The sequence below is a fragment of the Ruditapes philippinarum genome, unplaced genomic scaffold (assembly GCF_026571515.1).
Source record: "Ruditapes philippinarum isolate M1 unplaced genomic scaffold, ASM2657151v2 ctg11285_1_1_1_1, whole genome shotgun sequence".
Classification (NCBI taxonomy): Eukaryota; Metazoa; Mollusca; class Bivalvia; order Venerida; family Veneridae; genus Ruditapes; species Ruditapes philippinarum.
The window spans coordinates 6,696-29,156 of NW_026851988.1; the positions used below are offsets into that span (position 1 = coordinate 6,696).

General features: G+C 32.2%; 1 protein-coding gene across 1 annotated transcript; it reads left to right on the forward strand.

The window, feature by feature from the left end:
- Positions 1-119: 119 nt before the first annotated feature.
- LOC132744903 (protocadherin-like protein) lies at positions 120-22,224 on the forward strand (the record flags this gene model as incomplete). The annotated part of the gene is given in 14 exon segments (XM_060733697.1): positions 120-530; positions 7,554-7,619; positions 8,064-8,234; positions 10,074-10,149; positions 10,997-11,157; positions 12,049-12,225; positions 15,434-15,555; positions 16,628-16,796; positions 17,410-17,571; positions 19,443-19,577; positions 20,026-20,148; positions 20,779-20,958; positions 21,405-21,610; positions 22,071-22,224. Coding segments are annotated over 14 exon segments (1,981 nt in total), but the record flags the coding sequence as incomplete, so codon positions are not given.
- Positions 22,225-22,461: the final 237 nt, after the last annotated feature.

A 22,461-nucleotide genomic window follows, 5' to 3' on the forward strand; every position in this document is an offset into this window, starting at 1 on the left:
ACTAAACCTTATAATGGTCCATTTTGTTTATTTATCACAGTGAATAGAACATTTCAAAAGACAGCACTATGCGGGTATACCTTTGATTTGGAGATAAAAGGCATGTTTATTTTTGTTTACTTTTATACACAGCGTTTAATGGGTACACAAATTGACGTGAGAAGAGAATACCAATTGCTTTTCAAATTATTTTCTTAACATTTTTATTTCAATTGAAATTTGAAAACGCGATGGAAAGGGAAAAAAATCAATCCGAAAATGGACCGCGTAATTTTGCATTCTAACATTTATGAAGTTAAAGTGTTAAATGGTGCTTTAAAAGAGAGATGTGAATATATTTAATGATATTTTGTTAAGATAAACATTTGTGTAAAATTATAAAGTTTGATTAATAGTGTAAAATTAAAGCGTAATATTTACGAGTGTGGACTTTAGTGAGCATGATTCATAAATGACGACAACTCAAATGATGGAAGTGGTGTTTTTCGTAATATTAACGTCAAGTTTAATGAAGGGTGTAACGTCACAATGTAAGTTTAGATTTATCATACACTATCATTAATTATTCCTTTATTTCATAAATAAAGGATATTGAATTAGTGTAAGTTTAATACTGTAATGAATTTATTGAACGAGTTGAATAAAGTTATATTGTGCGAGCCTATGGCCAGCATAACATTATTTTATTCAAGGAGGGCAATAAATTCAGTAATGAACTTACACGAATTTAATATTCTATTTATCACGTAGGCCTACCAAAAATAAAGACCGCTTAAAGTGAAAAAGAACATTTTTTTCACTGACGCGCCTATAGTATAACGTTAACATTTAGCGCATCTTAACGCTATGTTTATACAACGCAAATGACGTGACGTTAAAATAATATGTACGACTGTGCAGTACCATTTTTATGGAGTCGCAAAAACGGCACGGGTATGTAGTAATTTATAATACTTCACGTTTGTAACCTCGTTTTTCATTGGATAACCGTGTTGTTTATATTATCTACATGGCTGCAGTCGTTTTATGAATTTAGATCTTTTTTTTTCTCTGAAAAAAAAAAATGCAGAAATAGAGGATATTGAATGAGTGTAGATTTAATACTAAATTTATTGAACGAGTTGTATAAAATCATATTATGCGAGCCTCTGGCGAGCATAATATTGTTTTATTCAATAAATTAAATAAATTAAGTATTGAATCTGCACGAATGTAATATTCTTTGTATCACATAAATAAGATAAAAACGGAAAACTGTCAAAAAGTGTCATTTTTCATTCGCGCGCCTATAATGTAACGCTATCATTAGCGAACTTTGACGTCTCGTCAAAGTCACTTTGACGTCTCGTCAAAGTGTTATTATACTAGTGTAATATCGTTTTTATTACACTCCTGCGATGCGGTTTATGAGATAATTATGAATTCGTTATTATGATTGTTGACATGTTATGCGGCCTTTATATTTACATTGCATACAAACAACCGTCAAAAATCCTTAAATAGATATTATAAACAAATTTTAGTAACAATTCCTTTCATGGTTGTAGCTTAAAATACACCCTGTTACATTATGAAGTCCGTTGTTTCACAATTTTTTCTTTGGCACGATTTTTTTCATAACAAATATATGTGTTGTAAGAAAACAATATCATCTTTTAACCCTTAAAACAATTTTAAAGTAGATATGCATGTACGTGTAATTAAATTATATATGGTATCTAAGCGGGTAACAATTAACCACGAGTCGAAATGTCACTTATCGCAATAGTGCAAGCACGAAACATTGTCGAATATCTGCAAAAGTTGAAGAATTTAAGTGAATTTGTAGTTCAATAAGCCTGTGGTTATCTGTGTTTAACAGAGTTAATCTGTTCTAATCGGTGTTTAACTGTGCTTATCTGTGTTTAACTTTGCTTATCTGTGATTAACTATAATACAAATAATTCAACAAATGTTATTTTTATCTTAATTTTGAAACATTCTTAATTACCATTCAAACGTTTTAGTTCGCTTTACATTCAACACAAAAAATTGAATAATTAAAAGTAGTTATAGAACAAAATATACATTTTGAAGGGAACTGTAAGGGAAATTACGATATGCGATGTCGGCAATCGAAGTTTGATATTCAATACAGTTATCAAAATGAAGACAAGTTTGCATTTTTACTTAAAAAAATGAGATAAATAAATAATAATAAATAAATGTTTTAATGTATATAATACATTGACATGAAAAGAATACAAACTTAAAAGCAGCACACCTCCAATTTATTTTTCATGAACATTTTTAAAATATATACATTTATTTTAAGTAAAATGCATGTAATGTTAAGTATCTAAACGGAAGCAATAATGATTATAAACAACACACAGAACCTACGTAAATTACCTAAATGAGGTCAATATATATATATTTTCTAATGCATTTAATGCGTTAGTAACACAGTAAAATACTGGAAATCAATCAATAAGCACACATTAAATGTAAATCATTACTTACAGTAAAAATTGAATCTTTTTAATTGTCCAAATATCTTAGTACATTTTCCTCAGGTTTGATTTATTTAAAGATTTTTGCTTATCTTAGGCTTTTTGCTTATCTTAGGGCACGTATCTTTACAGTAAATTTGTTATTAGCGTGTCATATGTAATAATATTGAACAAAAACTTTTGTTTATGCCAAATTTAAGCCTTCATTTTTCTTTACCGAATAACATTGAAGCTACATTAAATAAAATATGTACACATATTTTTCCGTCGGCTTAAAAAAACCAAGCATTCTATGATAGATTCTATAGTTTTGTCAACATTTTAGCAGTATTGTTGTAACTCTCGTTAAAAATTGTTCATAACTTATGATTTACAAAGGAAAACCCCACGGTAACACTAAAGTCCGTATACGAATTTTAACATGCAAATGAAGACTTGTATAATTAGCTCGTGTATGCCTTACAATCAATTGTAACCATGTGGATCATAGCAAACAAACTTTTACCGTTTTAGTTTCACGGTGCATTAGCCCTGTTGTTTACAAAAAAGTAATCATCTCATAAAAAGATTGAACTGGTATGAAAAAATTTCGTAATACTCGTATAATGCGGAAATATACCGTTAAATTCAGAATGCTACTTAAAAATGTTTGTTGAGTTTCTATAGATGTACGGATGACCCAAAGGCGGAGTTTCTCATGCAAATAGAAATTGTACTTCCCATTTTGAAACATTGAGGTTGTATATTTATGGCCTATAAAACTCATTTTGGTTGTCTAGACACCAAACTAAGAACGGGAGTCGATATGAAACATATTGAACTCACGAAGTGTACCTATTTCTTTTTTATGGAATTTATTTAATGTAGCTTTAACCCTCTGTCCATGCCCTATGTTTCGCTTCTTATCCGGTTCTGCCGTTTTCTGTTAGATATGGAGGTACCTTTTCTAAGTAGATACTAAAATACTAAGCTATTTAGAATTAGTGTCCAGCATTATTTGTCATTCAATGAAAACGCTAATTTCTTACAAAATCTGTGTGTTAATTTTCATAAAAGAAGAAAAGTCAATACTAAATCAAATTCCGATCATAGTCGCCTTCTGTTTTTCTCAATGTTTCATAGAACCGCGTTCATAAAAATTCATTTGTAGTAACGTAAAAAAGTGAATATAAAGCTAGCCAAGTGCTAAGTATGTAAGTATTCATCCGAAGCTGTTCTACAGAAATTAGAAATATTCTCCGATCGCAGACACGTTTTCATTTTTCCTAATCATTGTTCTTTAAGATAGAACGCGACACTTTAGGAACTTTTGGTAGCGTCTTGATTTTGGCATGGGAAAAGTGAACCATATTTCAGATTAGAGTCCAGTGTTGTTGTTGATTGTTTTTTTTTTGTTTGTTTTATTTTTGCTTTTTTCAATAGGTACAGCCAACTTTATGTACACTTGACTTCAAATTTGAACATCAAACACATCCTATACTACAAAACTAAACAACACACATTTTTTATACAAGTAAAGGGTAAAGCCTACTGTATATTTTCATTTTTGTGCAGTTCTCAAAAGTGTTTTGGGAGGTATGTCATTTGTAAAGTTATTTTTACCACATATTAACACAACATTATTTTTTTTCTTCAGCGTTTTTGTCAGATTTACAAATTTCATTCCTTTCAAATCGGTTCCTATTATGGTAATGCGCGTAACCGTCGTCCCCCATATACCTTCAGAAGAACTTAACATTTAAGGTGACATTATGTTCATTTTGCGTTATCAAGATATTCTTTATTTATAAGTTGCATATTTCAGAACACTGGCTATGATAATGGTCATTGACAAAAAATTAATAACAAAATGGTAATGTTAAAACATTAAAACTGCCTATAAAACAAAAAACAAAATGTCCTACTCTTTTTGTCATTTGAACATTACAGATACACTTTAATGACTTCTTAAAAGTCCAAGGGTTATTGATTATTGTTGCGGGAAAGATTATATAAACAACAACAAATTCTGGCAAAATGTATAAAGATGTTTTTAATTTAACCTGCACAATCAACATTTACACTTAGATGGGCATAATATCACTTAACTAAGTATAATCAACTGACTCAAACAAATCACAGTCAGTTGCAATTAATTTATAGGAATTATATGACACGATTTGTATAAAAATAATATATCTAACCTGTAGAAAAAGCTAAAGGCGTCTTGATTTGACCTGACTTTATACTAGCAGCATGGGTTATTTACTTTCTGTACCAGAAGGTCAGGAGTTAAACTCATCATTTACAAGCCATGTGGAATTTGTATGAGTTGGGAAATAATTGATTCGATTAGATTTTGAAATGAATTAACAATGGAAATGTTGCTTGTTATACGGCAATGTTGCGTTAATATATTAAAGTTGATCAAAAGTCAACAAGCCAAAGTAAACGCTTTTGTAACCACAAAAATGTGCGTAGTTATTTTTCTTTTATTTCTTTCCCCCTATTCGAATGTATGACAATACTGAGACAATATTTGCCAATGTCTTTTGTATCATATGAGCCACGTCACGACAAAACCAATATAGTGGGTTTGCGACCAGCATGGATCCAGATCAGCCTGCGCATCCGCGCAAGCTGATCAGGACCCATGCTGTTCGCTATCAGCTTCTCTACTTGTTATAGGGTCTGTAAGCGAACAGCATGGATCTTGATCAGACTGCGCGGATGCGCAGGCTGGTCTGGATCCATGCTGGTCGCAAACCCATTATGTTGGTTTTGTCGTGACGCGGCTCAATTATCCTCTTGGCATTAACTGAACAGTACTTTTTATTGAGAACAGTTACATCATAAAAATATTATATAATCATTCCTGTTGTGTAAAGTAAACAAAACGTTACAAAAGAATCTGACTTAAAATCGTTTCACGCTGTTTATCTTATTCCAGATGTTTGCAATATGTAGGTTAGTCTTTTATGTAAGTTTGTCATGGATGAATTTATAATATGCATCTTCGTTTTACATTAAATAAAGCTTTTTTAACGCCTGAAAGAGGTGGAAAATAGCCCAGGAGTAATTCTAAAGCAGTAGGGACCGGTATATTGTAAAATGCTTTTGAACGGAATCCAATCAATAATATATATTTCACATTCAAGATGAAATAGGATTCGCAATACGTAATATTTTAAAATGGAAAAATGATAATTCTTTCTTATTGGTTTATTTATAATTCAAACTTACTGAGTGAAGAAGTCTAAATTTTAAAAACATGAGAGTGATTATCGTATTTTTACTTCTAATTGGCTGTCTTGAAACAATCTATGCCCAATGTAAGTATGTTACTTTTTAGTATATTTCTATTACTAACATCAATTTTCATTTCGTTTCTTGAAAATTTAAATAATGCACGGAAGAGAACTGAGGTCTTCCTCAACCAGAAAAAGCTGAGTCACCACATGATCTGTATTGTGTTGGTGACGTAAAACCAAACAAATTAATAATATAATATAATATAATATAATATAATAATATAATATAATATAATATAATATAATATAATATAAATAAATATAATATAATATAATATAATATAATATAATATAATATAATATAATATAATATAATATAATATAATATAATATAATATAATATAATATAATATAATATAATATAATATAATATAATATAATATAATATAATATAATATAATATAATATAATATAATATAATATAATATAATATAATATAATATAATATAATATAATATAATATAATATAATATAATATAATATAATATAATATAATATAATAATATATATAATAATATAATATAATATAATATAATTAATATAATATATATAATATAATATACGGGTCTACTATTGTATAAATAAATAAATAAATAAATAAATAAATAAAAATAAATAAATAAATAAATATAAATAAATAAATAAATCTACCATTATAACTAACTAACTAAATAAATAAATGAAATAATATTAACGGATCTATTATTATAATATATAAACAATAAATAAATAAATAAAATACATGAAATAAAATCGAATTGAATCTATAAAATTGATCTAACTAGATGCTTTTTTCATCGTTTTCATTTCAGATATTTACTTTTAACTTGTTTTAATTGGTAGATTTGTACTTCTTTCTTTCGATTCCAGAAGTTGAAGGTTTAATTGTTATTTCAAGACTTTTTAAGTACAAAAGTCAATTTTCTATCAATGATAATACCATGGTGTAAGGTAGCAACACCGTCTGTTTGTTACTAATCACTTAATACATTAAAAAATACAACTTCAGTAAGTTCAGCAAGATATAGGTTAAAATTACGTCATCATAGGTCACATGACGTTTTTGTAGCTACAAATAAATGTTTTGCGTTATCTAGCTGGTAATTTTATTTTTCTTTCTAATTGCTTAACCACGCTCTTTTCCCTTCACCAGCCATTAATTTATGTATTTATTCCGTCGGTCATTCTTTACCGGCCCTTATTTAATGCATTAAATTTATTAGCTCTTATATCAAGTATATTTATTTCATCGGACCTTGTTTAATATATCTATTCTTCTGGCCCTTATGTAATTAATGGTTTTTCATTTAACGCTTTAAACATTTTAACAAGTAGAGAAACTGATAGCGAACAGCATGGATCCTGATCAGACTGCGCGGATGCGCAGACTGGTCTGGATCCATGCTGATCGCAAACCCATTACGTTGGTTTTGTCGTGACGAGGCTCATATATCATTATTCAGAAAGAAAATGAATAGAAAATAATCACTTATGCATGCAAAATAATGAGCTATGATCTCCTTTTGAAATCATGCAATATTATTAAGTTAGATGAGTAAATCATTAATTAAAGAAGAATTCATTGTATTGTCGTTTTTCTAGTGATGTTACTCTAGTTTTGCCTTGTGGTCTGAGTCGTGCACAATTAAGTTGAAAAAAGTGTCGTTGTATTTAAGATATTTTGAAGTTCTGCGTAATTTTTGTGACTTTAAGATGATGTTTTTTTGTTTTCAAATTGCTAATTTATTCACAAAATGTTCATGTATTTAAGGTGCTTCCAAAGTGATTGGTGAGCAAAATCCTGCGGGAAAGGCTGGCAGTATTGATGGCAACTCAGGTATGGTTTCAATGCCATGTCTATTTTTTGCAATTGAAAAACACTCTATAGATTTTACAAAAGAAGTTTGTATATAAATGACTAATCAATGTGTCTGTTTAAACAGTTTAAAATATCTGATTACGTTTGTATGTTAACGTAAAAGGTTGAATATTACTTTTAATATCAATGTTGTATTGTAAAAGTGAAATTTCTTGATTTTGATACATTTCCAGGCGTTTTTTAAGATTGAGCCTGCTGACGGCGACTAGTTTTACCCAGACCAAGATTAATCGGCCATCCGATCATAGTCTACATTATTGGCTACTTCGTCAGTAAATATCCCTATACTGATCAATGGCTTTGTCAGGATTGAAAGACAGACAAGTTTGTTTTAAGATTATTCTTTACTATCAAAATTGTGTAAAATAACAAATCCATACTCTGTTTTACATTTCAATTTAGACGTTGGGTATATTTTGCGCGGAAATCTAGACAACTATAAGATTGACTGTTGCGGCACAATAACTGAGTGGCAGTTGGAGGCGGATCAAGCCGGGACAGTTTATTTACAAGTATGGCGGCCAACTACCGGAAATGATTATAAGCTGGTAGGAGAAAATGTAGAAAATGTCGGTAAGAACACAGTTTTGTTGTATAAAGTTAGCGTTGTTGATAAAAATACGTACGACTAGTAAGGTCAAATAAACATGTATCCACCAACACTTTGCAAGCTACTTAATTGCATCAAACAATGTCAAATGCGCTTACAATTGTTAATGTTCATAAACAAAGAAACTTATTTTTCCGTCTTTTTCTTATATTTTACCTTCTTATATGTGACAGCAGTTTGGCGTTTTTGTTTGGCAACATTTTAATTGACATTATGGTCATTTTCTTTTTCGTTGTCAAGTCGGGGCGAATTTGTTACATACTTCAAGAGATTGTCTATTATAATGGTCATGAACCAAAAGTTAATGATAATAATAATGATAAGGATGAAATATACAAACTGCCTAAAATATAAATACTGTTATGCACACTCCTATTATCAATTGAACATAAAAGATATATTCTGAAGGATATTTATAGAAGTTCCATCAGTCACATAGGTAATTGTTCTTTTTTGTGAATAAGAACAGAAAATTAAAAACAGTTTTGGAAAAATGAAAAGTCTTGTTTTAATTTTACCTGTACACTCATTATTGACTTATTATATATGACTTATTGGAATAACAATACAAGATAAATTTAGAATAGTTTAATTACAGTAACACTCACAGTACATATACATTATACCGTTTTTATCTACAATTTACACACGAGTGACCAATCAATAAGTCATTTCAAATAGACTATATATAGATATTGATATAAAAACATGGACATTGTAAGATCTAAAACCTATAACTATCTCTGTATAAATAACAATTGTCTAAAATATTACGAATGACTAGAATTGTTCAAATTATCGTATCCATGTACAATGTATATTTCACAATATTGAATGTAAACAATTCTGGTCATATATTTCTTTTATGTGAGACTAGACTAGTTAATAGATGTGTTTCTATATAGGTTTATGCTCAGGTTATATTTTTTCTGTACTATTTTGATATTCTAAGTCATATAGTTACTTCCCTGGGAAGTCATATAAAAGGCTTCCTAGGTACGACACAGTCAACCTTGTATATCGTTTTCTTGATGAAGTGCCTTTAAGTTCACAACTTTATTTCAAATTGAAGTTATTGAATGTATAGAATGATATCGATTTTGAAATGAGATTTAATAATTAAATGAGACTAGACGCTATTAGTGTAACCTCGCTTATATGTCCTTCTTTACGAATATACCACAATAAGAATCAATACCAGTGTATAATTTTTCAATCATATCCATGTAATTATGTATATTGAAACTCTTTAGTCAGTTTGTTCAAACATAACACTGTATTTAAACACATTCGTCAGGTATGTGGTTTATTAATAAAAGTATGTTTGACTATTATTTGAAAGGGAAAATAAATTATTAAAAAAGGAAAAGGGAAAAGTATTGATATGCCATCTGAACATGTTAAATACCCACAATGTCTAAGAAACTCTATTACTTTTACATCTTAAAAGTTTGTTTTTATTGTTGACGTCCTGTTAAAATGTCCAAAAAAACGTACTCATTCCCGTGAATCATTCGTTTCTGAGGCATCATGTGCATTTAACTTAACTAATGCATACGTTTAAATCTTTAGACATCTGTCGGTAAAAATCTTGAATTTTACCTATGCAAACAGTACAGACCGAGGTCAGACGCCACATCCGGAAACGTCTTATGGTCCTAGACTGTTAACTATTCATCCAGAACTTATTTTGAAATGTTCTTTAAAAATGATAAACGATTTTGTCCAGAGTAAAAGATGGACAAGTCAATTGAAGCTAATTGCAAGGACAATTTCATGATATTTTTGCTTTGCGATTTCAGGAGCAGGCCTTAACTCGCCGATAACTATTGCAGCTGGGGATCAAATTTCTGTTCGTCCTGGTGATAGGATAGGATGGTAAACGTTTAAATTATACTCAAGATTTACGGGCCACTGTGGTCGGTAGCTTTAGGTCGCCGTTTTCATTAAAGACGCTTAGGCTAGTGACTTCAATTTTAATGCCCTTTACTGTTGAGTGGGTTCAATGCCAAAGACCAATAAGATCAATTATATGGACAGGTGGTCGATAGTTCTACCCATGGTTCTGCCCTTGCCTGGAATAAGCACCTGTACTTGCACTTCATCCTAAGATATAGAGTCGACATAATGCTTTTGGGCTCAAAGGCTCAGTGATTTAGGGTTCCGAAATAGAATGTAATAATAGGATAAAAGCTACGACAATGCCTTATTTTTCTGCTTTTCATGTCGCTCATTGCCTTTCTAATCCCTGTACAAAAGTTCTAAAACTCGGTTAAGATAAGTTTCTTTGTTTACGTTTCTTCTTTATTTTTGTATAAGTTATGTGTCCTTGAAGTGACCTAAAAGTAGCAAATATCAAACTCGTAACACCTCGCTTTATATAAACGTGTAAAATACCGGCTGAATTTGAATTGCGATGCTCAGTGATGTATTATTACCCAGAGATATTTTTATTTCGTAGCTTATTCTTCGCCAAGTTCCCCCAGTGATTTAAAAACAAGATAGAAATATATCTAAATGTTTGCATTATATTCACATTAGACGTAAACAGCGTTTTAAAAGAGGTTGGTCATATTAAGTCTCTGTTGCGTTAAATTGTGACTGTAAAATATTATTCATTTCTCCGTTAAAGTTTATTGAGGCACTTAGTACTATGTCAAAGGAAGTTCATAAAATACTTTTTAGTGGCAATTTATAACTTTTTATATATAATATAATAATAAAGGTTTGCCGACGGACCCAACATTATTGAACATAAAGGGGCCGGAGGGTCACCTGATGTCTCAACTCAAGCGATGACAAGACCCGCAGTTGATAGTACGACCACGTGGACTACAACTGTTGACGCTACTGATACATATGCTATAAGAGCTGAGGCGAATGGAGGTACGCTTGCTTTACAATTTTGTACAAAACATTTGTTTTCTTTGTATAAAGATAAATGCAAAGGCGAAAGAAATGAAAATGTTGTTTGATACGTATATGCTGTGGTCGTAAAAAATGCTGTGATACAAAGAGAGGCCAAATACAAACTGCATATGTATACATTGTATGTTTAATTTGAATTCGAGAATTCACAACCTATTACGTGTTTGGATTTCTTTAGGGATTCTTATTTTCTCTATTTTATATGGTTTCACTTAACGACAAAAATAATGATTTTTACCCAGGAAACATTCTAATAGGTTTGTCATTAGAATAAGCGGGGTTAACACTTCAACATAATTAATGGAATATTTAAAAAGTGTAAATGTTACGTACGTATATCACATGAGAGAGGATGTGTACAAAGACATTTTTGTTTGAAAAAGTTGTTCCGGTAAGGTGGTTTCCTGCTTACACTTGTTAGTGCATGGTGGAACGGGAAACCAGTCTAAGTTTTCGCTGCAATCGTGACAATTCGGGCGATCCGTCATATTGCGGAATCAGACGAAGTAATATTACGGAAATCAAGGCTATATTTAGCTATTTCGGCAATCCCAGTTTGTTTCTATAAATAGGATTTCTATTTTTATTTGATTTATCGGTTTAAAGCGTTAGTAGAATATAAACGAAAATGTTCCGTTTTAATTCGTTTTCAAGACGCTAAAGTTAATTTCTTTTATGATTTATTTTTGTCTTTATTAGTGTTTTACAATAGAGAAAGGCTACTGTACGAGTAGTAGTAGTCTACAAATCGTGATAAAAATGTTACTGATACTTGAAAGTACCCGGTTAAGTTGTTAAATTTGAAAAAGAAAATATATTTATGAAACATATATTTTCACTTCCAAACAGGTACAGGCCCAACTGTGGACAGTCCAGCAGATAATAGTGTGTTTCCTATTTTGAACAATGTTGGGATTGGGACATTTATAACTACCATAACATGGTCAGATCCTGATGTTGGTGATGAGTTGAACACAACAATTACGGCTGATTCGAAGTTCACATTTGTCGAAGGGGTAGGAACAGGTAACTCTAAATTTTATAAGAATTATGTGTAACATTTTGCAATTTTGACCATGTAAATTTGCATCGGAATAAATATTTGTTCTTATTGTGCATTTAAGGTAACATTTGTTTGTCTCGAGCCTTATCTTGAGATTTGCTAATATAATGCACAAACTATTACCTTGTGAAAAAAATGTTAATATGTGCCACTGTCCGTGTTCTTTCAAAATATACATTTTGTAGATAGATGGTAGTTTTTATATAAATCATAATTGAAATGATTCCAGTTTTTATATAAATCTTAATTGAAATGATTCCTTTCTACGTTTATCTTAAGTTTAATTAATTTGGTTTTATATATTTATATATATTAATAATTCTCCATGAGTTCTTTTCCTTTCTTCTGCCATTTTGCCATAGGTTACCTTAGTCTCTCTTAAGTGATAATTCAACAATTAAATATTCTCTTATTCTTTATTGTTCATTAAATGAACTTACATCTAACCGCAACATTGTTGTATCTTTATTCCTACCTTTACTGGAGAGGAATTGATATATGTATTAGTTTGTTTGTTTTCTAATCAAGTCTGATTTTCTTTGTGTGAAACGTTTGTATATGTTGTTTATGTACAATTTATTTAATGAATAAAATTTAAACTAATTAAAATGATCTAAAAATTGTATGAACGATACATACCTTGTACTTAATAAAGTCTTTGATGTTTGTGAAATATAGCATCTTGACAAAAGAGCCGCGTCACGACAAAACCAACGTAATGGGTTTTCGACCAGCATGGATCCAGACCAACCTGCGCATTCTTGCAGTCTGATCATGATCCATGCTGTTCGCTATCAGTTTCTCTGCTTGTAATAGTATTTGTAAGCGAACAGCATGGATCCTGATCAGACTGCGCGGATGCGCAGGCTGGTCTGGATCCATGATGGTCGAAAACCCATTACGTTGGTTTTGTCGTGACACGGCTCAAATTTAGATTATTTTTGTTACATGAAGCATCTTTACACCTCCAGCCTAGTTTCCATGCATGTTTAAAGCGATATACTTTTGTGTTTACTTATCTAATGCTATTTAATATCTTCACTTGTCCTTTTATTTCATTGGATAAAGGTCTTATTTCCTATTTTTGTGTCGCCTCTACGGAGTAGTGGCGACATATAGGGATCACTTCTCCGTCGTCTGTCTGTCCGTCTGTCTGTCCGCACTCACAGGAGAGTAATTATGTGGCTAGAGGGACAATAGGTAACTGTTCTTTCTCTTTGATGTCATTCATTCCGTAATGCTTTTATGTGGCTATTTTCTTTTGTGTGGCTAAAAAGAACAATAGAGAGAACAATAGAGTAGCCACATAATTACTGTCCTGTGAGAACATCCGTCAGTCCGTCCGTCACAAAACTTGTCCGGATTACTCCTCATAAACTTCTGGTGCAATTTCATCCAAACTTTACAGGAATGATCAGTACCAAGTCTAGTTGTGCATATTGTCAGCATTTTCCGGTTCAATGGTTTTTGTCAGAGTTTTGGCCTTTTAATAATTTTTATTTTTAAAGTTTGTCCGGACTAATTCTCTTATACCACTAATGAAATTTCAATGAAACTTTATAGGATTGATCTGTAGCTCAAGTCCTTGCGCATATTGCACAGGTTTTCCGGTTGAATGATTTTTGCCGAGTAATAGCCCTTTGATAAAAAGGTGTTTTTTCTGTGTGTTGCCAGATGCACAAAAGCTTGTCCGGACTACTCCTCATAAACTACTGGTGCAAATTCATCCAAACTTTACAGGAATGATCAGTACCAAGTCTAGTTGTGCATATTGTTAGTATTTTTTGGTTCAATGATTTTTGTCAGAGTTATGGCCCTTAAATAATTTTTATTTTTAAAGTTTGTCCGGACTACTTCTCTTATACCACCAATGTAATTTCAATGAAATTTTACAGGATTGATCTGTAGCTCAAGTCCTTTCGCATATTGCCCGGGTTTTCCGGTTGAATGATTTTTGGCTGAGTTATGGCCCTTTGATAAAAATGTGTTTTTTCTGTGTGTTGCGAGATACACAAAAGGTTGTCCAGACTACCCCTCATAAACTACTGGTGCAATTCATCCAAACTTTACAGGAATGATCAGTACCAAGTCTAGTTGTGCATATTGTCAGCATTTTCTGGTTCAATGATTTTTGTTAGATTTATGGCCTTTTAATGATTTTTATTTTTAAAGTTTGTCCGGACTACTTCTCTTATACCACTTATGCAATTTCAATGAAACTTTACAGGATTGATCTGTAGCTCAAGTTCTTGCGCATATTGCACGGGTTTTCCGGTTGAATGATTTTTGGCCGAGTTATGGCCCTGTGATAAAAATGTGTTTTTTTTCTGTGTGTTGTCAGATACACAAAAGCTTGTCCGGACTACTCCTCATAAACTTCTGGTGCAAATTCATCCAAACTTTACAGGAATGATCAGTACCAGGTCTAATTGTGCACTGTCTGTCTGTCTGTCCGTCTGTCACAAAACTTGTCCCAACATGAAATTGGCCATAATAATGCGACACATGTGATCACTGATCGCTCTTGTTGATATGTAATTTCAAGTGTCTAAGAAAGGTTTAATTGCTATATTTTCATATGTATACATTTAAATTTTTTTAACTATTTGGATGTAACTTTATCGAAATTTTCCTAAAGATTAGAATGGATTTGAGGCGTATTGTGATTAATATCAAACAAAACCTTATTTAATCAATTCTGCTTGATACATCACTTTCTCAATTCAGTTTCCTTTACTAAAATGCGTTGATACTGAATTTATTCTTGAAATTTCTTTAAGTATTTCAATTATATTATGCAATCATCTTGTAAAGAGGATATTCTTTTTTTAAATACTAGATTTAGAGTGGTATGAAAAATAAATATTTCATGATTCGTAGGAGCCACAAATGAAATTGTATGATAATTTTCATATCGCAAGATGAAAAATAATCCTGTTTTTATGGAAAGTAAAACTTGAATTTTCTGTTTATTATAAACTTTTGCTCTTTGTTTGACCATACAATTCTAGAAATTTCTACTCAAATTTTGTGTTTTGGCTTAGAAAGTAGTCCGGCAAGACACCAGTGAAAAACGGAAAATGCAAATACAAATTTTATTTCATAAAAAAAATTCTCAAAAATTTATTTATAGGTATGAATTATAATAAGTGTATTTATTGTTTTTAACAGGAACTTTATCTGTTGCTTCATCACTGGCCGGACCCGATCTAACAGAAAGTCTTACATTCACGGTCACTGATTTCTGTGGAAACACCGATTCAATCACCATTGATGTCCAAATTATTAACGAAGTAAGACATAGTCTTTTAAGTCGCCGGATTAAGACAGAAAGACACTAAATCCTATATTCGCGATTCCCATATATATTGCCCCTTTACGACAAAACGCTTGTGACCATTCTTAGGCGCATTTATAAATGAGTATATAAAAAATCTCTAATTATTCTAAATGTACGAAACTTTTGTTGTGCTCATTTTCAATTCATATTAATTACTTTTGAGTCTGTTTCCTGGAACTAACCAATACTTGTGTCATTATGAGAAATTGAGAATTCATGGTCATGACCCGCGGAGGGCTCGAACCCATGATCCCTGGGTTGAGAGTTAGACACCTTAACCACAAGGCCAACGCATTTCAACAGTTGAGTTTGTTTTGTTGTTTCATTTACTTTAGTACATGTCTTGTTAAAACTTTACCGTAGTCGCCGTAAAACTTATTAGTCTTTTCATAGGATACTTTCAAAAGCTGAGATTGTATGTCATTTTCATTATGGCCACTATGATGAATCGAATTGCGTCATGGCCGAGTGGTAAACGCATCGGACTAGTTATCTAGTGATCTAAGAATTGCTGACCACGTGAGTTCAAACCCTGTCAGAGGCAAGCGGTTGTTTCCTTGGGCAAGAAACTTTACATTCATTGATTAGTACTTGTTGGTTCCAGGAACGGATTCGGGAGTGTTTCAATAAGCCTCCAAAACAATTGAACTAAAATATATTTGTAGAAGCTAAAATGATAGTAAGCTGCATTAAAAGACAGACCTTTGAACCTATGTTTTAACACATTTTGTGTGTGTTGGTGCCATTATTACATCGACAAGGCAGCTTAGTTAAAAATTTTGTATTAAACATTTACAGGCACATTGGTTAATAACGGTTATAAATTTATGTCAGAATAAAACAGAGACACGATACCTCTTGTTTCCCTTGGTCATCGGCTTATAAAAAAACAAAACAAAACAAAACAAAAACCAATCTAGCCTATAATCAAATAGCAAACATTGCAAAAAGATTCTAGGGAAAACGGCGCTCCGTTTGCAATATCAAAATGTTTTTCAGACATGCTTTCATTCTTAATATTTTAGGCCCCCGTTCTTCATGACATGCCCGCAGCGGTTACTCTGAGTGAGGATGCCACCACAAAACAACTCTTGTACACAATCAATGCAACAGACACCGTCGATCCGGTAACATGTTCTTTTAGCCCAGCGGTTACTGACCCATTCAGTATTAGCCAAATTTCAGGGACTGCAGGTATGTCGATGATCTTGTGTTCAAATCTGATGTTATGGGTTTTAATATAAGATTGCTGTTATATAAGTATTTAGCTAAATTTTATGTTATTTCAATCTTTGTGATGCATACAGCTTATCAAATATACAAATCATTTTATGCACAGTATTTACTTTGTTAAAAATAATTTGATTACACATCACTGATGTCACATACAAAACCACACAAAAGTGATTGTTAGCACGTGTTCTTTTAAGTTCAGACCCTGTTGAATACAATATAAGTCCAAAAAAGACATGCAATTATATATCAGGCGATGTAACAATAATACACCTTTATATAGAACTATATATACTGCTTTTTCATCTTTGAAAATATATTTTATCCACTGACAGATAATTACTAATCTATGGTTTTCCGATAGACTAAAAATGTAGTTCTCATTATGAGTAATAAATATTCATCACTTGAATTCAATGATATATACCAGCGACGCGAGACGACTGATGGGATCGAAAAAATATGCAATTTTGCAACAAATGAAAAGGAGTCCGTATACGATAATGTAAACGAAACTGAAATCCTCAAAGTAACTTAAGTAAGTCGGATTGAAACTTGTGACTTGTATTTTCAGACTATGGTATATATGTGGACGACAACCCAAACTTGAATTATAATACTGAAAGAAGTTATGAGTTCACAGTGAAGTGTACTGATGGTTATAAAGATAGTAATACGGGGACATTCTATGTTTATCTTGTAAAGAATCAGGCCCCTCTGATTCACAATCTACAAGGTAATAAAATACGATTGTGCAAAATAAATTATTATTATTATTATTTTTATTTTTATTAAAAATCACAAGTATTATCATATCATATTACATTTTAAATGAAAAGGTTGCTCTTTAAAAATCTAGGTGATTTTCTGGTTTAATTACAACTTTGAAAATATATATGCGCCATCTTAAACCTCAGAAATTGACGTTCTGAAGAAATAGACGCACCTGTGATTTAGAAAGTTTCAGTTAAAGATTCAAGGGGCCGTCACTCCATGACGTTCTGGGAATCGGCGGAGAACGCTGGTCCGGAAAAAAGTTTTGATCATGCACAAAAGTTCTGTACCGTTTAAGCCGTAAAAATAACACGCCATCAATGCGCTATTCTGTCGTTATTCACTCGTTAGTCACACGCTCACAACGCTCGCCAGGCGTTGACAAATAGTTCGTCCCGCGCCAGTTGCACGTTAACACACGCTTATGGGTTTCCGACATATTTTACTTGGTTGCTGTTACACGTTTCCCGTGCGTTAGACACACGTTAGTTATGCGTTAGACGCACGTTAATCACACGCTAGATGTGTCAACTTCATTCATGAACGTTCAAAAATGGAAGATTGAAACAGAGAGCGTTGACCAAAACGTCATGGTATGACGGATCCTTAATCGTTTACTTTGCAGTCAACGATACACTGGCGACCTGTCAACGAGCGCTGAACAGTCATCAAGCGGACAAAACTGTGACTAAAGGAAAACGAACGTCCTTTTGGCGTTCATTGAGCGTTATTTGAGCGTCATTCGACGAAAGTCCATGCAAATCTAAAAAAAAGCAAGCTTCATTTGATTTTGGGCTACTGTAGAGAACACCTACTATGGAGGTTCTGAAAGATTTATTAGGCTACATATGCTTCCTGTAACCAAACATCAAGTAGTTCTCTGCACTTAAACACATTGAGGGAATTTAGTCGCAGAGAAGAAGACCCCGACGAAGACGACTACAGTGTAATCATGAATGCAAAAATGTTTCGCCGTAGCTAGTAGGATAAACCCTCATCAATCTTTATGTCTTAGCGTCATGATGCTGACGTTTCAAACTCATAAGAACAACTGAATTTACCATGGAATTCCCAGCGTTTTATTCCCGTTCGAACGTAAAGAATAACGCACCAAAAAAAACGCTTTTCGGTCGTTATTCACACGTTAGTAACACGCGTACAACGCTCGTCTGGCGGTGACAAATAGTACACCCCGCGCCAGTGGCACCTTAGCACATGCTTATGGGTTTCAGTGGTATCTTACTTCGTCAATGTTACATGCTTCTCGTGTGTTAGACATTCGCTAGTTATGCGTTAGATACAAGTTAATCACGCCCAAGATGTATCAACCTTATTCTAGAACGCTCAAAGATTGAACGATTGGAACGTTCAGAAAGCGTTGACCAGAACGGCATGATGTAAAGGGCCCTTAAAGAACATGATTGATGCTGATCTGCAGTCTGACCAGGCTCTTTGTAAACAGCTTACGAACTTCGGATGTTTGTTATAATATCCCTAAATTTGATAATGGACACCTCAAAAATTCAGACTGAAAAATTCATTTTATAAGCTCAGTATGTTACTGGTTAAAGAGTAACAGACATTTTAAAGCGTTATTGCCAGTAAGTTCAAACACAATGTCATCTTTGATAGCGTTGTCAAGATATTAACATCACTAACCACTCTCTGATGCTCAACTATAACCATATGTGACAAGTTTTAATTTACCATAATGATACTTGATCTTTGATAAAGAAACCGGTCAAAACCTTTCATAATACTTATTTTATATAAATGCCTTGGGTGCGTTGTATTGTTAAACTTACTACGAATTACTTCTTGTTTCGTTCTCAGCTGCAACAAGTATATCAACAACAAATGGTATTGGTACCAATGTGTTCTCGGTGAACGCTACAGACGCCGAAGGTGACACGATATCGTATACCATGACATGTAATCCTACGCCATGTCCTTTCACTATATTTGCATGTAAGTTCAGAAATAACAATGTTTCGTGTCATGTTACATATAAGTTCCGACAACACAACGTTTCATCTAATGTTGCATGTTAATTCAGACATCACAGCGTTTTGTCTAATGTTGCATTCAGACATCACTATGTCCTTTGTATTTATTTAAATCAATATGAAGTATTATTTACTAAATAATATCTACATTTAATTGTCCTAAGTTGTTTATTTTATTTTTGTTAAACTATCCCGATGGCGCCGTGTCAGTAAAACTGGGTTTTTTTTTTCTGATTATATTGCATCGACTCTGAAATTTTATTTTTACACTTATTTGATTAACTATAAAGACATTGCTTTAATACATTTATATATTTTTGTTGTTTTTTGTGTTTTTGTTTTGTTGTTTCTTTTTTAGATTTTCGAACTTCAACACTTGTTCACATACATTGTATTTAATAATATTGCAGCTGGAGAAATTCAGCTAAATGCTGATATTTCGAACTATAACACAGTCGGTTACGATATAGAAATCACCGTTGCCGATGCTAAAAATACGGCGGATCCAAAAATATTAACTGTGCTTATAAGAGGTTAGTTTTAATATAATACATATTAAATTGATTACCTCTGCTTTTATATGACTGTTTGCTTAGAATATTTAATGCTGATTTCACTAATGTCGCAGAACTATCTTCTATTTGTTCGAAAGTATGGAGGGTTCATTTCAACATTGTTAAATTCATTTCATCTGCATGAAACATATGAAAATTAACGAAAACACGATTTCAGCTTTACGAATGCACAATTTTAGCTTCATGAATTTAAGTTTTGCACTTTATAATTTTCAACTAAGTGAATTCACTATTTCGTCTTTGTAAATTCATGATTTTTACTTCGTGATAATACGATTTAACCTTTTGAATTCACGTTTGTTACTTCATAAAATGAATTTCAGAAAAACTTGTTTTGAATCCATCTTTCGTAACTTTACCTATGACTTAATACACACTTCTTTAGCGAACATTATATTGAAAGAACATATCATACTTAACTAATTGTACCTCTCTATTTATAAATAAACAAAGTTTTAATATATCAGTAGTAAAGGCATCTCTTTAGGCCCACTAAAGAGACGTCTATACTACTTATAGCATTATTCAGTTTATGTAAAGCTTTAATTGTAATTTCATCATTCAAGAAATGTGTGAGTTTTATTTCAGATATTAACGATCCAGTTTTGATTAACAATCTTCCTTTGGCAAATTCATACACCGTTCAAGAAAACACTCCATTATCTTCCTCAGTATTTGCTGTTTCTATCTCAGACCAAGATGCACAAACATGGACTTATTCCATGACATCAACCCCTGCATCTGGAGCTTCATATTTTTCTATTGATGGTATTTGATTTATATTCTTTTCGTTTTTTTATTATACAAAAAACATTACTTTTAGTTGAATCGATACAGTGATCTCCATATATATCATTTCACTATCTTATTTAATAAATACCAGTGTAAAATGTGTTTGGTTGTTTGTTTGTTCGTATGCTTTGTTTGATTGATTGATTGATTGATTGATTGATTGATTGATTGGGTTAAATGTCGGACCGACACAGTATCTGCTTTACTGGTGGAAGAAGCCCTTTCATTAATTATTTCTGGCGCAAACGGGTGCCTGAGTAGAATCACCGACGTTCAATAAGCTAGCTGGATAGCTTCCTCAAATTCATAGTCTTTGTATGAATTCCAATCCACAAGAGGTACAAGTTTTTGAAGTAAAGTATCTTAATCACACTGCCACGGACGCCCAATGATTGTAACTTGGTTTTTGTTTTGTTTTTCAGCTACAAGTGGACTCATTTCTACGTCAGGCACCCTTCTTGATTACGAGACGCTTTCGACCGCAGGAACAACATCCTTTACGTTTGTTATTCAAGTTAACGACGGCACTGTATCGGATACTCAATCGTTAGTGATTGACGTCATCAACGTAAACGAGGCTCCGCAGTTTTCGCTGTCAACTTACAGTTTGTCGACTACAGAAGGATTGGTAAAGCATTTGATAACATAATGACAAATCGCTATTTTCATTTAGTTTCGTTAGGTTTGTATTTTGTTTTTACGACGTTTTTAACACTTTGTTTTTGGTATTATCTCGGCAGTTGGTCCACATAACCAGTCTTTTTTTCTGGTAAAACGATCATAAATAACCAAATTCTCTGCAAGCGACAAACTACAAATCTCAAACAATGGACATGCTTTAAAGTTTATAGGTTTCCAAATCGGAAGAAACAAAAGCTTGTAAAAGGAAGACATGGTGTAATTGTTGATTTGTATATGCTTTCAAAATATTGCACAATGATTCCGTTAATTCACTGTTATTTACATTATTTCCGTTGGTTATCAGTATTTCGCACAATGTCATCTATGTGCAACATCTATTGTTTTATTGCGTGTGTGTATATTTTAACATAAAAAGATAACCTTTTTTCTTTTCTTTGATCTGTTAGGCAAACGATGTTATAGGCACTCCTTCATATGGTGTTAGAGATCAAGATAATGGTGATACAAAAACGTACTCTATAAATTGCGGGGCTGACACAGCTAAGTTTTATATGGACTCCTCCACGGGACAAGTTTCGTTCCAGTCCGATTATAGTATAGGTAAATACAGATAATGTTTTGGTGAACTATAAGGAGATCACGATGTACCGTTTTTTTTCAATCGAATAGTTTAGTTGTTTCAAAACATTAGCGGCAGTATGGGACAGTTTTATCTGTTAAGGCCGTCTACCTGAAATGCTTGCTTCAATCTATATGCTGTTTTGAAATGTAAGATTTTATTCTTACTTGTTTTAAATTAATAGACATATTTAGTACATATTTTATTAAGAAGGGGCA